Source organism: Strix uralensis, chromosome 5 (genome assembly GCF_047716275.1).
Source record: "Strix uralensis isolate ZFMK-TIS-50842 chromosome 5, bStrUra1, whole genome shotgun sequence".
In the NCBI taxonomy this organism is placed as follows: Eukaryota; Metazoa; Chordata; class Aves; order Strigiformes; family Strigidae; genus Strix; species Strix uralensis.
The window spans coordinates 56,583,420-56,599,488 of NC_133976.1; the positions used below are offsets into that span (position 1 = coordinate 56,583,420).

Genomic DNA, 16,069 nt, shown 5'->3' on the forward strand with positions numbered 1-16,069 from the left:
TGCTGACTTGGTTTAGCTCGGCTCTGTTCTGTTATTTCTCATTTTTAACAGCATTCTTTCTTGGCTTTGGAGTGTTGTTAAAACAGTTCCCATGCAAACACTATTTAAAGTTCATTATTTGAGTAACTTTTTCCTTTCATGATAAAGGTCATTGGATTTCTTTTTAGCTTTTCTCTTTTCCTTAAAATGTAAAAAGCAATATAATTCATAATGTTAAAACAGGATGACAGTCTCGCAGACAAGGCATCTGTTACAACTGTTTAACACTAGAGAAGTCTTCCCAGTGATGATTTTTTGGGCCATTTCTTTAAGGCGCTGGTGAACATTACTATGTCCCAGATACCTTTACGCAACTTTGTTACCTGCATTATTTTCCAGTGCCAACTCTTTTTTTATATATCATAGGGATGTACTGTCTTAAGACTTTGCAGGCTGTGGAATCCCTGCACCATGTTCACTGTGTGCTCTAGACATCACTCTAAGGCATCATTTCTTTCCAAATCCACTTTTCCCTCAAGTAGTTCTTATCTGAAGGTCCTATTTAGCCTCCCCCTTTTGATGCTGAGAATATATAAAAATGAAGTTCTCCAACCTGACCTTGCATCCCAAAATAAAAACCATGCAAATCTAAAAGATCCAATTACTTTAAAAAAATGCTGCATTATTGTGGTAATTAAAGAAGTTTAGAGGAATTCTGCAGCAGTCCTGGTAGTACAGGAGCTGCCCTTCTGCTGGCCTTACTGTAGGATAGAATGGGCACTCAGCTGTTAGATTATCGGGCTGTATTAGTCCTGGTTCACTCCTAGGCCCAGCAAGTTAAGAAAAATCCTGCATGTTGCATAACATCCAGGCAAGTTAGTGTATGCTGTCTCTGTTGCTTCTCTCTCCCTGAGCCAGTTGCCTCTAGAACATTTGAATCAAATCCAGATCTGGAGAGTGACTATGAGAATGAGTCTGGTGCTCTGGATCTTGTCCAGGAACGGGGAAGGACTCTCTCTGTGCATTGAGCCTGTTTCCTCCCTGAGCCAGTGCCTAATGCTCTGGACCGATTCCAGGCATGGGCAAGCTACAGTTGTACAGGAGCCAGAGACAGCAACACGGCCCTGACACTCCTTCAGCAACGGTTCACAGTTGCACAGTGATGAATACCACAAAGGTCAGCTGCCTGAACTCTCTAGGAACCTCCCTCCTTTCCTCCTTAGCTGTAGCTCCATGGCTTACCCGTCTGTTTTTCATACATACTCGCCTGGCTCTTTCTTCACTCTTAGTCTGGCACCCCTGTATGAGGGGATATTTGCAGCCAAGAGGTAAGCTTGCTGGGATGTAATCTAATTGGTGTGGTGATAATCAGAACAATACTGACTTCTGTATCACACTTAGTTAGGGTTCCTGGAGTTTAATTGCCAGCTATGAATGAACATGGGTGTTAACTTCATTCCCAGGCACACCTCTAATGCCGTTAACCGCTTTCCATATGCGTCGCTTATGTTGTGAGCTTTTTTCCTTTTCCCAAGCTCCCTAGCTGATGGGGAGGGATATATCTAAGTCATATCAAAGTAAGTAACCTTACTAAATAAACAAATTGCTACTGGGCTCACTTGTGTTGTGGGAGAAGGGAAGAAAGAAATATATTAATTCAAGCTTTGCTTTCTCGGTTGTGCAGGTTAAGAATGAGAACCGTAGCTTGGAGAAATTAAAATTTAACTTTGACTGCAGTTTCTCTTTTGAACTAAGCCTCCACCAACTTAGCAAACTCCTGAAGTTCATTTTCTCTCCTCAGAGAATTTCTGGACAGGGAGGACGAGCGTGCCAAGCACTTGGATGTTTCCACATTTGTCTTGAAAGACATCACAAGCTTAGTCCTTTCATAAACTGTCACTACCACCATAATCTGGCAATTAGAACAAAAAAGCAACAGAAATAAATATTACCCACCCTCCAATTAGTTTAACTGCAGCTTTACCTTTAGCTTGTGAAATCTAGCCATTTCCCAAATTTGGTTCCTGTGGCTGGACTCCTGTAATTTTGATACCGGTTTCACTATCTGCTACATATTCACTGAAAACTACTGTCGGGTGGTAGCTTGGTGAACCTGTATGAAAATACTTGGGTCCAGTCCCTGAGGGGCAGTGTGGCATCCCAGAAGCTGTCATCACATTTGAACGTGCTTGGACCTTCTGTTTCCAGTTTTCATAGTCAAGATGAGGAGCAAACATGAGGTGAACGAGCTCCTTTCTGGCTGCCAGAGGTAGCTAGCTGTTCTGTAAGAGTGCCATGCTGCTGTTGTGGCAGAGATCGTCCTGTCATCCTGGACCTCTTCTGCAACTGAGCTTATTTAATTTTCTGCTGGTTGTTAAACTAATACTTTTTATCACATGGTTTTGCTTTTATGACCTACTCACCGTTGTGCTTCCATGTGTTTTTAGTCCACAAAACTAAAGAGCTCTTGGTGTTAACTGCTGTGGTAGGCCTGCTGAGTAGGTTTTTCTGAAGCCTGGGGGGTGTGTTGGCAGATGGAGGGAACTAACCATTCCAATATTACTGTTTCACTTTGTTTTTCAGGTTAGGCTGTTGAGATAAAAAGCGGTGGACATTCGTGACTGAATGGAATCTCTCCCACTGTGCAGCCATGCCCCCTCTCGACGTGCCTGCCAATGCCAGCACTTCCTTCATAAATTCTTACATCACACTCAAGACTGATGACATCACAGAATCTGACCAAGGAGTCTGAACCAGCTGTTTCCATGGACACAATCTCCATAGTGACAGAGGGAAGGGGAGGGGGAAAAAGGAAACAGGTGGGGGGAATTAAAGAGGGAGGGATAAATATATATATATATAAAGATCTATTTTTTAGTCTTGAAAGACTTTGTTTTAAATGAAAGGTGCGCTATATCCCTTTTGATGCTTTTGATTAAAATTAACAAAAACCCATATAAATTAAAAAAGAAAATTGTAGCTAAAGTGAATATTGAATCCACATTCAAAGCAGGGCTCATGGAGCCTAATATTTTGTGGGAAAGAGCAGAACTGGGAGTACTCCAAACAGGACTCCCTTCTTGCTTTCTTTCTCACAACATCCAAGGAAGTTCAGTTTTAAAAGGCAAATAAAATAATGATAAATTGTTTGTAGCGTGTGGGAGGAAGGCTTGGATGGTTGCAGGTGATGGGGTGTCAGTACTTGTGTATGGGGGGTAGGGAGGTTATCATTTTTGAGAAAGTGTATATTAATAGTGGAAGCTTGAGAAACATCTGAAGACTCTTAGGTCATGAAACTCATGAAGTAAGAGGTAGCTGCTGCTTGCTAGATCCCATACACCTTGTTTGTGTGGGAATGTCTGTACCACGCCAGGGAAAGGAGTATCTGCCCTTTGTGGCAAAACATGCACCCCCAAATCATTCCAAGAAGCTGCCTTCAGTTTTGAAGGCAGGCGAGAGGAAGATGATGGTTTACCTGCCAGATTGGGGAGCTGGAAAGGAAGTCTGAATGTTGGTGGAATCAATGTATCTTCAAACTGATGAGGAAAATCCAGTTAGCCCTTTTTTATGTTTTGCTTTTCCTAAGGAAGGAAGAGGAAATGTCAGTGTAACAGCCTACACTATATGGTTATTTGGGGTGGTTTGGTTTTTTTTTTTTGTAAATTATGTAATTTTAAAACATTTGGGTTTAAGGAAAAACAACAACAACAAAAATAATAATTTTTTCTTGTTAAGGCCTTAAGAAAGGGGTTAGTGCATCTTTCAGGGGTCACTCTGCCATGGGAATAAAATAGCTGTTTCACAAACAGTTTTATATAAAAAAAGCTTAAAAAAACCAAAAAAACTAATAAACTTCATTTTAACCTTGTCTCCTTTTGTTTTGTGCGAACTTGATTTGTTTAAAAGGACAGAGAGACAGTACTATCTGCTGCTTTTTGGTTTCTTTGCCTTCATCAGTTCTGCCTTCAGTGATGACCTTCTGAACTGGCCCAGCAAGAGGAAGACCACAAAAGCTTTTAAAAATTAAAGTTTAGGATTTGTTTGATGTTCAGAGATAACAAGCCAATGACTGGATGAATTTTCTGTTCATGTGAGTTGGTGGTATTTCACCAGGTCACTGACTTCTTTCACTCATAGGATGGTAGCATATCCTAGTGATATCAAACAGCGTGGTGTTTACTGGGAAGTCACTAGAGATAGGGATCTAACCAGCATGACTTGGATAAAAAAAATGGGGTTGATATTGTGGGGAGGGAAGAATTATTTTAAAAAGTTATGTACTGGATGCTTGCTCAACTACTCGCATTTTGGAGTATTCAGCACATAAAAAATAAAATCTATGATAGCTCATATTAAGATATCTATTTTAACTCTATTTTTAAAAGATCAATTTAAAGATTTGGGAAATAATTTGGCAGTTATTTATTTCCGGAAGTTGCTACTCTCACTGATAAGATTTGGAAAGAAAGGGCAGTCTTCTGCTTACTCCTTTCCCAGTAGCAGCTACTGAAGTTAGTATGTCCTTCTACATTAAGAAATAGACCTGTTGTGATAAATGTCACTAATGTGTCCTGAATTGGTGCTGAAAATATTTAACTGCTGGTGTAGTCAGAAAAAAATCATTTTTAGCATAGTTAATGTGATTGAGTAAATGACTTCTTTTCAACTGAATAAAAATTGTTTTTTTTTTTCCTAGTGTCTGTTCTATTCTACCTGTTCTGGAAAAAAAAAAAAAAGTAATTAACTGTTCTTGCATTGATTTATGTTGGTGAAGAATCAACTTTGTAGTACTACAACATCAGAGGACCACGTGGTGAAACTGCTGAATTTGATATGTTTGGCTCTTCAGGGTGGTGTCCCGCAGCAGAGGGAGAAGGTTTTTGGGTAGCTGGGAGGGAGTCCTGGAGGTTTTCCTCGTGGGTGCTTATGGCAGTTGTTCAGAGGTGATTCAATAGGACCTCATGCACAGTGGTTGGAAAGTAGTGGGAGTCATTTAGAGCAAATAAAGAAATGGTACCTCACTTGACTCCACAAGAAATATTTCTCCGTGGAGAGTGCATAAAACCCTTCAAATCAGCTGCCACTTAGTCCCTCATCATGCTGTTGTCAGAGGTGTAAGGGGTGTGCTCTCTCCTAGAGAGATATCTCCTAAGTTGGTTGTCATCTTTGTTGGTCCAGTCCTCACAGAAACCAGAGCTACCACGATTCAGGAGGAATCTAAAACAACGTATAATGGCTTCTTGGGAGAACCTGGAAAAGATCCAGAGCAGGCATAAAATCCAGTTGGAAATAAAATTTGTTTTGACTCAGAAGATACAAAGTGCCTGAGTGGATTCTGAAAGCCATTGTACAAAGCATTTACCAGCTCCATCCTGCAAAAGCAATTAACAGCTTGATATCATGGATACCCCAAACTTGAAAGAAGGAAAAGATTTGGAAATGTTGGCTAATTTAGAATTTGTGGAACAGAAATGAACTGCAGCAAAACATTAAAACATGGAGATTGTATAGAGAAGAAAATGAGTGGCCTGCCAGACACTTGGAAATTACCTGTTTGGATGAGGAATGAGAGTTTGAATAAAGCACCTTATTTTCAAAGTGTTTCTCCACTCTGTCTTGACTCCCATTGGGATCCCTGAAAGTAAAGAGACTTACACCAGATTGCTGGGAGATGTACATGATGGTTTTAACAGTTTCCAAAGTGTGTGGTTGCCATTTAAAAAGGAAGCTTCAACAACTAACCTGATGAGTGAGTCAACACTGCTGAACAAGGTCAAAGATGACTTTTTCCGTAGAGGATATGCCATGGATTCAATATGCAAAGGATGTCTATTGATACAAGCTGCTCGCTGTTCAGCTGGAGGCAAGGATAAAGGAACTCTTCCCACAGGAATTGATGAAGGCCCTGGGATGCATACAGCAAACATATCTCAATACCAGGAACTGCTGATTGATATATTCATCATGGTTTTTTATTGCATGTGAAATCCACACTTGGAAATCCAAGGCATAGACTACTGTGGAGTTTATAGTGAGATTGCGCAGCGCAGGAGAAAGCAGTCTCGGCTGCCACTGCTGAAAGTGTTGGCCATCCTCACTAATTGTGTATCACGTGGGTATGAGCGGGGATTTTACCTGGGGTTGTGATGTTCTTGAACCTTTTGAATCAGTCTTAGAACAAGACAAACGGATGATGTGTAATGGTATTGAAATAAAAAAACGTTAAGGGGTTCAGGGTAGAGCATCTGCCAAAGAATGCTGTACATTTAGTTCATGGAGTCCAGCTAATGCCAAACTAAAGAAAAACAGTTTTGGTTGGACATGCATTTTAAAACATAGTTTACCAAGATATGGGCAATTAAATGACAGATCTGGTATTTTGACTTTAATGTGCAGTATGTACTGTAACGTACATAACATATGTGAGTGAGCAAAGATAATACCTTTAATTGAACTGGTACAGTTACAGGGAGAATATTTTGGGCTGAGTTGGATATAAATTTTCTAAATTATCGTGCCTAATAACAGTGTTATTACATCAGGAATACCTGTGCCCTCTTGAGTGCAGTGGTTGTCCTGGACATGGTAGAAATACTTGGTAGAGGGACACAGAATCGGTTTGTCTGACCTAGTTCCTGGCTTATCAGAATGACTGAAAGAAGCAATCTTCTATCTAAAAATCTAGAAAATTGAGTTTAAATATCAGACCTTTGGAAATGGAACAGTAGAGCTGGGTGGTTGAGGATGAATAAATCATCACTGGTCTGGATTTTTTTTTAGAGATTGATTAGTTCTGTGGAAAAGAACAAAAAGAATACAGGTAATCCAGGTTCAGTTACAGATCTAGAAGACAGAAACATGGCAAATACTTCGTGGCTCTACTGACTTTCCTATGAGAAGTTGGAAGCGTAGTTACAATCTTAGTTTTGAGTTAGAAAACTATTGTGAAAAAGGAGATTCTTGTTTGGCTGTGGAATGTTTCTTAACAAACATGGTTGGTTTGGTTGGTTTTTTGGTTTGGTTTTGTGGTGGTTTTTTTTAAGATAAAGCTACTGCAGTATATTGTGAGCCAGAAAATTTAGTCAGTAAAGGTAGAGGGCTAAAGCAATTTATTAGAAAATTGTGGGAGACCAGTAACTCTCTGGTACTTTCTCTATGGCATTGGTGCATGCCAAAGAGAGTTTGGCTAATGCACATCACTGAAAAATCACCTCCATACAGATACCCTGCACTATCAGCTCCCAAACTGACCTGTGCTATTCAGCTAGAAATTATTATGTAAAGCTGTGAAGGACAGAATGAGGTTTTCCTTACAGTGTAAAGGTCAGTGAAATTGTTGCTGTCATTATACATGAGTGTTTCATGTTTTGCTCTGCCTGTACTTTTGGTCAGATCCAAAAGGTTCGCTCTGTCGTCCAGCTGAACCGTGAACGGAGTGCTGCTTACAGAGTCCTTTTGTAGGATTTGATTTCTTAAGCAGGACCCATATTCTAGTTAGTACCTCTACAGAAGGGAGCCTGAATTAGAACGAAAGCATTGCTTGTTTGCTGGCTTCTTTCATGGGGCTATATTGAGAGTCAAGATTGTTTCCCTTTCCTCCTTGTCCTGTAGAGGTTTCTTGTAATTTATTGCTTAACTCAGTTTTAATGCTGTGGTTTCAGGTTTTTGACCTTGCCTGGATAGCTTTAGAAATGCTGGTATTTCTTAGCAGCCTAGAGAGTTATCTCCCATCCAAATAATTTGAAAAATTAAAATACTCTTTTAGCTCATAGCAAACCTGCTGAGAAGAAAATCTTCCACTCTAGCTGGGGATCAGGTTTCAGACTGACTGTGTACTCTTCTGCGTGATAAAACCTGCGTTGCATGCACATACTGCTGAACGTGAACATATCCAGGTCACCTGCAAATACTACCTGCATTACATCAGTGGCTTTTGGGTTGTAGTTAGACTGCTAACCACCAAACTTGGAGGTCGCAGTGGGTTTGGAGGCCAGCGCTGGCCTTGAGGTATATTGTAACAACATTTTTTCTGAGTTTTATTGAAATTATCAGTGCCACATCTTGTAGTGGAGAGCACAAAAAGTGGCAGAGAAATTTTCAGGGAAGGAGCTCTGCATTTACACTAAAGACAAGTGTAGTGTTGTAAGTCTGCATTGTATAGCGAGAGTCCCATGAGCTGAAGCCAATTTATCAACGAAACCACCACATCTAATGGTTTTATTAAAAAGGGAAAAGTCCATACTTTTTATAGATTTGTATTAGGAAAACTTAATTGGACTTCCACCTGAGTTCCTGCACCTGAGCTGTGTTTCCCTCTCAGAAGAGAGGTGAAGTCATTAGATTCTTAAAAGTTGTAGGTTATTTTGAGGACAATATTTTGGGGACTGTTGGAATTACCATGAATAGATACTCCACCTGGATTATGGGGCATAACAGTATCTACTTCCTGTGGACTTTTTAATCAGCTGGTGTGAAAGTACTTTAAGACAAATCTCACAGTTCCCATTTGTAGTTGGAAGAAATACAGAACAGCAGACAAATTACTGTTCAGTGTTGTATGATGAAATTAGGAATTGGCAGGTGGAAATGGATCTCAAGAAGGCAAGAAAGGACTGTGTGTATAAGCAGAACAAAGACTGTGATTTAATGTAACACTTCTGGGTTTTTTTAATATCTTTGCTGCTTTGGAAACCAAGATGAGGAGGTTACTGTATAAAATGGATGTTGCAGTCTGTTCAGCTGATGTCCTGCTGTGGCGAAAACTTCTGAGGAGGAATTGCTACCTGTACAGGTGATGCGTGGTGAAACTATAAGTGACTATAAGTGAAATAAAACCATAGAGCTGCACTCTGTAAGAAAATAAGCAAAGCTTGTGAAACACCGCTTAGGAAGATATTTCCAGCAACCAAAAGCAGAGGTCATACAGGATGGACCAATTTTGCAGACTCTGAGCAGATTTCCAGGGTTGTGTTCAGTTCTGCTCCAAGTATGAAACGTCCTTGGCTTTGCAGGACAGGAAAATGTGCCGGGAGAAGAAATAGCTTCCAGAGCGTGAGATGGTAGTGGGCATTTGCAGCCTTAAAGAGGGCAATGATGGCTGCAGTCATCATGGCTTACTTCAGCCGCACCAGTAATTTTTATTAAAAACAACAGCAGCGTGTTGTCACAGGAATACAAAAGACTTGGAAAAGATGCTGTTACAGCAGAAATGTAAGCATTCGTTATGACAAATGTGGAAGACTTAGCAAACATCAAGTTTGTGGTTTGCTTCAGAAGAGGATGGAAGAAAGGTGCATCTTTAAACTGCAACAATTTGTGCAGTGCAAGAAAATGAACAAATTAGAAGCGGAAATCGCTAAAACTAATCCCAATCTCTAATAATCAGCAATAGTGACTGTAGACTGCCAGTAACTGGGATGAATTCTGCTTTGGAGTATGGTCCATTGGCCTCAAATAACTGCCTATCACCCACATTTGATGGATTCACCCGAGCTGAGAGTCAGCACTTCAGTTTTATGGTCCAAAGTTGGTCTCGAAAGTAAGGAGAGGTGAGAAAATCTTACACGTGGCCTAATTGTGTGAAAGAGTCATGGAGAGATAACAGGCCAGTAGAAGTCATGGAAGGTTTGTTCCTGGGACTCCTTTTAGGGAATGCTAAGACATGAGAGGAGAAGACCCAATACCACTGGAAAGCCACTTGAAGGCCTGGAGTCCTCAGTGATGGAGGTGGCTGTTCCTGCTGACCTTTTCTGTGTGAAGTTGCATGTGTGTGAGTTTTGGAAGAACACTCTAGGTAGGTACCATACCAAACTCATTCTGCGCCATTTATTAGATTATGCACCAACAGGCCCTGAAATCAACTCTAACGTAGAAGAACCTTTTTGCGTCCAAACGGTTGTTCCAAAGAGAGGATAGTCTCTGTTGTGCTTAAGAAGGGAATGTTGGCCAGGTCACGTGAGTTGGTTGGTCCCTCTTCAAAGCACACATACTTCATCTTGGTTTTCTACCTCCAGACAATAGCAACCCACAGAAACTGTGGAACACGAAGGCTGATGTTAATTTTCTAGGGTTTCATTTAAGCTAATTAAAAGAGCTGCTTGTGACAGGTTGCACAGAAGTATTTACCATTTCTGCAGAGAGAGAGAGTCAACCCTTACTTTTATCATTTATTGGAGTTACTTGAACTTTGAGAGTAGCTGACCAAAAAACCTAAACAACCCTTCCCAGTCTGCAGTCAAGTGTTCTGTGAAGGGCCTGGTGGAACTTTCCTTTCTTGCCCTTTACAATGCAGGAGAAAGGACTACTCTGGGCCTTGTCTGAACAGCTTTTTTATCTGGCCATTCGCAACAGCCCTCTGATGTATTTTTTCTTCACTAGGTGCATTAAGGCTAAACCGATCTGTGTTTTTTAAGAATACATCTCTTTGATTTGTAAGCATATATGTATGTCTGGAAATACATGAGTACGAGGGTTCAGTAGCTGAGAAAAAATGTTTATCTTCGTTGACCAGCTTGCATGCATGACGTTGGGTGGGAGTGGTAAAAAACACAGTTAATGTTGTCATGAGTTCAGGGGGCACTTCGGCAGCTTAAATGTCATGATTCAAAGTCTCCCACAAGGCACTGTGCCTCTGCACAAGCAAATAGGCAGTGTTCATGAAAGAAAATCCTTCCTTGCAGTAAGCAGGTTTTGTACCTTCAGCCCACAACTTCCTAAGTGCACATCCTTGAAATAAGCTTCTAACAGTCACACAACATGGCAACTCATGTCAAAGGACAGAGAGAATGCAAACTCCTGTGTTTCCTCTTTGTTTTCACTTCTGCCTTAACTGACAGTGAGTGTTTGAGCTTGATTTCTACTACAGCCTGTGCAGCTCGGGCTGTTGTAATTGCCAGAGCAGACAAGTATCCCTAGTAGTTCTGAAAAGCCTTGTGGCACAACGATTCAAAAAGCACCTGAGAGATCACAACAGATGTAAACAGGCTGAGACATTTTCATCCTCATTTCCATTGATTACGGGAGCCTTTGTAAGACTATCGTTGAATTTCTTCATCTTTTACATTACTTTCAGGTAATTTGTGTATTGCATGCCTGTGTTGCTTTCAGGTAATTCATCCTGTTTTCCATTATTCATCTTGGAGTCACTCAAGGGTTGTGTTTTGGAGTTGCAGCCCAAAGGATTTGGGATGCAGGAACTCACATTTCCCAGCCCTTCCTCTCACCCTGAGGTGCAACCAAGGGCATCTGTAGCTGGTCTCTGTTCCTCAGACAGCATAGAAAGCCCCAGCACTTCCAGGCTCACCCAGAGGTTACTCCCCTGGTATCTGGTGGCTATTTCAGTGCTGTTACACTTCAGCAACCTCTCCAGTTGGGTTTTTGGCCTCTCACATGTCCTCATCGTCCAGGCAGGTCAGAAGTCCTGAAATTCCGCCTTTTTTATATTTTTTTTTTTTTAATAGAATCAGTAAATCTATTCCAGATTTCTTCAGCTTTGCTTTTTTCTTTTCCAAAACTGAGGAAATCTACATTGTTCGCAAAGGTATACCTGCTCTAGATCAAGAGTTAAATAAGAATTCAAGTTGTGTCTATGATCAGGAATCCCGGTCCAGCAACTGGGACTATTACAAAAAGGACACATGAACTTCTTACCTGTCATCCACCTTCACTTTTTAAAGCTATCTGGAAATCCTATTATAGAACAGACTGGAAGGGACCTCTCGAGGTCTCTGGTCCACCCTCGAGGCTCAGTGAAGGCCAGCCTCAGAACTATACCAGGTTGCTCAAGGCTTCGGACAGTCAAGTCTTGAAAACCTTTAGGGTGGAGACTCCACACCCTCTCTGTGCTCCCATTCCTGTGCTGAGCCGTTCTCCTGGAGCAGCAGTCACAATTCCTGTTGCTTCCACTTGTGACTTGCCTCTTGCCCTGTCGCCATGCACTTCAGAGAGGAATCTGGCTCCATCCTGCTTATAAATGCAGCAGGTCACGGTGGTATGGCAAGTTAGAGAAGTCAGGCTGCATGGATCCCTGAAAATATTTAGCAGTTTTAATCCCGAAATACAGAATAGCTGCAGGGCTTTTGTGTGGCTGTCCAGAGCCGCTCAGGGAGTTATGGGAGCAGTGGGTGGTTATTCTGGACCCTGTTCCTGCAGGGAACTGTGCTGTAATCCCTCCCTCTGCAGCCAGGAGGAAAGAGCACAGACCACTGCCTGCGTGAAGCCTTTGGGAAAGTCATCAGAGCCTTCACCTTCAAAGCCTTACTTCTAATTGAAACTTCTTTCTAGTTGAAACTCCCTGCTTGTTCCTCGCTTGCTTTTTTCCTGCTTTCTAGCAAACCTGACGTTCGGGTTGATACTTTGGAGACCAGAGGTCTTCAGCCTGGCTTCAGTCAAGCCTAGCCTGCTTGAGGGAAGCAGGACAGAAACCCCAGGCCATGCACACCACAGAGCATGTCAGGCAGCAGCGGCTTCCCACCACTGCTAGCACAGGCACTCCTCGGGCTGCTGAACCATCTCAGCCTTGTGTAGAAACCTCACCTAATCCTACGTGGTGCAAAATTCATCCTGTGCTACTGGGTGCGAAGGAGTTTACCTTTCCTTCTTAGAGCCCCGACCTCTCTCCACACCCCCTCTGCCTGCCTGTTCACCCGCCGACTCCCGAATCGCTGCTGCCTCCCAGCCCTTGGTCCTTCCGTCCCTGCACCCACCCGGCCCAGCCCAGGGCAGCGCTGCAGGGCGCCAGCTGGGAGGGCTGGCGGGTGCTGCCACCTTAAGGCTTTTGGAATTCATATTCCAACCAAACCCACGCACAAATTAAGCTGGGGGACAGAGGGTGAGGAGCTGTCAACCAACCAAAGGCCATATGTAGCAGTTTGAGGATGGCATGAAGCAGTTACCCTGCTCGCGCTGAGCCCTGCAGCTCCTCCGCTGGCTCTCATGCAAAAATATAGAGGGGTTTCAGCCAAGGTCTTTGCGTGTATCTCTTGATTTTTCAGGCTGATGAGAAACCACCCTTTGTAATCTGCAGGCCAGAGTCTGAGCAGATGAGGCCAAATATTAAAGTTTCTCTCTCAGTGAAGATTTTTACAGCACCCATTTCTGGCAGGAGTGGGCGCAGAGGCGGGTGGCAGCTGCCCACAGGGCTTCGCACTTGTTTTCATCAGCTCTCAGCAACAAATAAGTGGTGCGAATGAATTTGCACATTGCATTTGCACTCTGAATGCATTTCGGTGGCAAATTTTGTTATTCATTGACCTCTCCTGTGATCTGCAGCCTTTCCATCCCCATTATGTTCCTGCACTGTGTGACCCTGAGGGTGGCACTGCTGGCCTGAAGGTCTGAAACTACTTCCCCAGAGCAACCAGCCAGGAGAAGACAGCGGGGTCAGCGGTGGCTCTCACCCTCACGCCAGAGACCACAGAAGACAGTTTGGCTGGAGTTGGCAGCTTTTTTTCTTACCACTGTTTCCTCTGGGCACCATGAGCAGCACGGTGTGCTTGTACGGACCCACGTGGACTCTGTTTCCACAGGTGCGTTCATGTGGTGGGATCCATCTGCCACTAAGCTGTCATCACAGGAGGTGCCCTTCACTATCAAATTTGTAAGACTTGCACAGGAAAGCAGGTAGCAATTGTTGAATTTTTAATCCTGAGTACAAAGGCTATCCCAGATATTAGGCCTTAGTTCAAAACACAATGAAGACAAAAAGCTTTGGACTTTGGAATAGTCAATAAAGAGTATAAAGTAATTAAGGATTTGTCTTAGGCCTTTCACTCTTTCTGGATATAAACCCATATGCTTTATGCTGGAGTAATGCAAATCAGATGGCAGCTGCAGAAGGGCGTTAACTCACATACTTGCTGCCTGTATTCAGTACATTGGAGGACTAAGGTTTGTCATCTCCATATGTGGTATTGCTTTCAGAATTTTCAAGTTTTCAGTTTTTTAAGCAACTCAACATTTTTTAAAGTGTTATTACCACAAAAACCTTGATTTTTTTCTGGCTAGCTCAGCAACGTCTCACTCTGAGCAGCAAGTGGAGGCCACGCAGCCGTCCCTGGTGGACCTGGAAGTCAGCAGGTTTAGGAACGTGTCTTTTTCTGCAGGTAGGGAGGTCATTTATGTTGAGATGCTCAGTGTTTTGCTGTCAGGAGGAGGAAAGCAGTGTCAGTCCACTGGAGGCCCTGACTCCTCCCATGTTGTTTCTCTCGGACTCATGACTCACAGCATGGCATTGTCATGTCTTTAGGCATCCATTCAGTCTTTTGGCCAGCTTAAAAAACACAGATAAAATACTTTCCTTTTCAGTTTTCCCTGCAGCCACCACCTCTGGTCCTTCCTCCTTCCCGTGGAAAGATCACTGCTTATGGATACCTCCTGGGTAAAAGAGTGCAGGTATTTTTTTCAATGCAATTTTTGTTAACACAAAACCACAATTACGTAGCTGTAGAAAATATCAAAATGAACACAGGGAAATAAGCTTCTTATGTACAACTGCTATGAGAATGCAGCAACTACTATTGGCAAAAGTAACCTACAGGTCATCTGGGATGGAGTACCAAAGGTAACTGACTAGGTAAACACTCCATAGTAAGATCTTCCCTGCATTTCCATAATTTCTAATTTCTATTTCACTGCATATGCTCCCACTGTTATTAATCAAACTGTGAGCATGACTGAGCCAATGTTTCAAACCTGAACAGCTATTTGTGGGTTTCCTATTCATAACAAAATAAAATATACATTCTGATTTCCAATGCACATTCAGATTTGTGAAGCACAAACTATCATTAGGAGCATCACACAGAAATCAAACATAAACAACCTGTTTCACTGTCCTAGTAACACACAACAATCTTCTGTTTCCAACACACTGATAAAAACTTCTAAACTTGTATTCAAGCCATTGTTTATACTGACAGAAAAAGTGCAGATAAAACCATGAAAAATTGCTAATGAGAGCTTGACACTGTGTTATTCATGAAAAATAGCAAAATAATAAACTCTGTACTGTAACAAGCAGCATGCTATGCTCTCGGAAATGATTAACAGAGGTTTTAGATCATCAAAATTGTATGTTTGAGTGTTTTCATTTTAGGTGGCTTAATAATCATTTGGGCAAAATGTGCTGGGACAAATGCACATTTTTTTGTTTGCTGTTAAAGTTATTTATAGTTTCCTAATAGAATCACTGTAAGTTCTTCAGCTCATCATCTTCTTCTTCCTTAATGGACTGCTGAACAAAGGGCAGAATTCATGAGATCATGAATTGCTTTACAGAACAGTCATCAATTTGTACCCAGTGAGCAGTTAAGCCTGGCCTGCCAGTACACGTGCCTTTGCCAGCGACAGCCTGCTCTCCAGACCGTGCTGTCTTTTCTATTGCTTCCCTTCTCTCCTTGGATTTCTCTATCAGTCGCTATTTTTCCTCTATCTTATCATTAATTCCTGCCCTTTGAAGCTCCTCAGGCTAAGGAGTGTTGAAATTGTTGGGATTTGTGCCAGTTTGTTAGTGAGAAAAGCCAGAGGTGTCTTTTGGTTTTTGCAGATTGCCAGGAGAAGCCACATGGTTTTTAGTGGTTGGAGGAGGATCCGTCGGCAGCCTGCTGTCAGCCCGTTGCAGGGATGGAAACCTCTCCAGTTCAGACCTGCCATGGGGTGACAGCTGGGCTCATGTCACTTTTACTGAGGCAGTGGGAGCCGTGCGACTCGTGTGCCCATGGTATGCCCAACCTGCAGGTACTTCCCTCTGCCTGCAAGCCACAGAACAGCAAACGCCTGTTCCTTGGTGCTATGTAAGGGTAATAAATAGCTGTAGCAAACATTCAAGTTCATGCAAATGCACTGAGCCTGTGTTTGCTGTCCTTTAAACCTGGGAAAAATTACAGTGTCGCTTCTGCCTGCAACTTTTTTGCTAGTGCCATGGAGGGTGGTTGGCACCCCTCATGTTGGCAGTCTGAGTCCAGACTGGCAAAAGTGACTGGGCTCAGTTTGCTCAGGCGTTTACTTGTGTTTGATGTCCTGCATTTTAGTTCCCCTGCAGTTTAGGCTTAGTTTAAGTCCTGGGGAGCAGATACCTGCTATGGTCCCTCTG

General features: G+C 42.4%; 1 protein-coding gene across 8 annotated transcripts in view; it reads left to right on the forward strand.

The window, feature by feature from the left end:
- TCF20 (transcription factor 20) overlaps positions 1 to 4,669 on the forward strand; it is a 132,611-nt gene extending 127,942 nt beyond the window's left edge. For all 8 annotated transcript variants that reach the window (XM_074871004.1, XM_074870998.1, XM_074871007.1 and 5 more), the window contains one exon: positions 2,563 to 4,669. Coding sequence is in view for 1 of the 8 variants with exons in the window: in XM_074871005.1 (XP_074727106.1) it covers positions 2,563 to 2,580 (18 nt within the window). In the remaining 7 variants the exon portion in view is untranslated. The remainder of the gene's footprint in view (positions 1 to 2,562) is intronic.
- Positions 4,670 to 16,069: the final 11,400 nt, after the last annotated feature.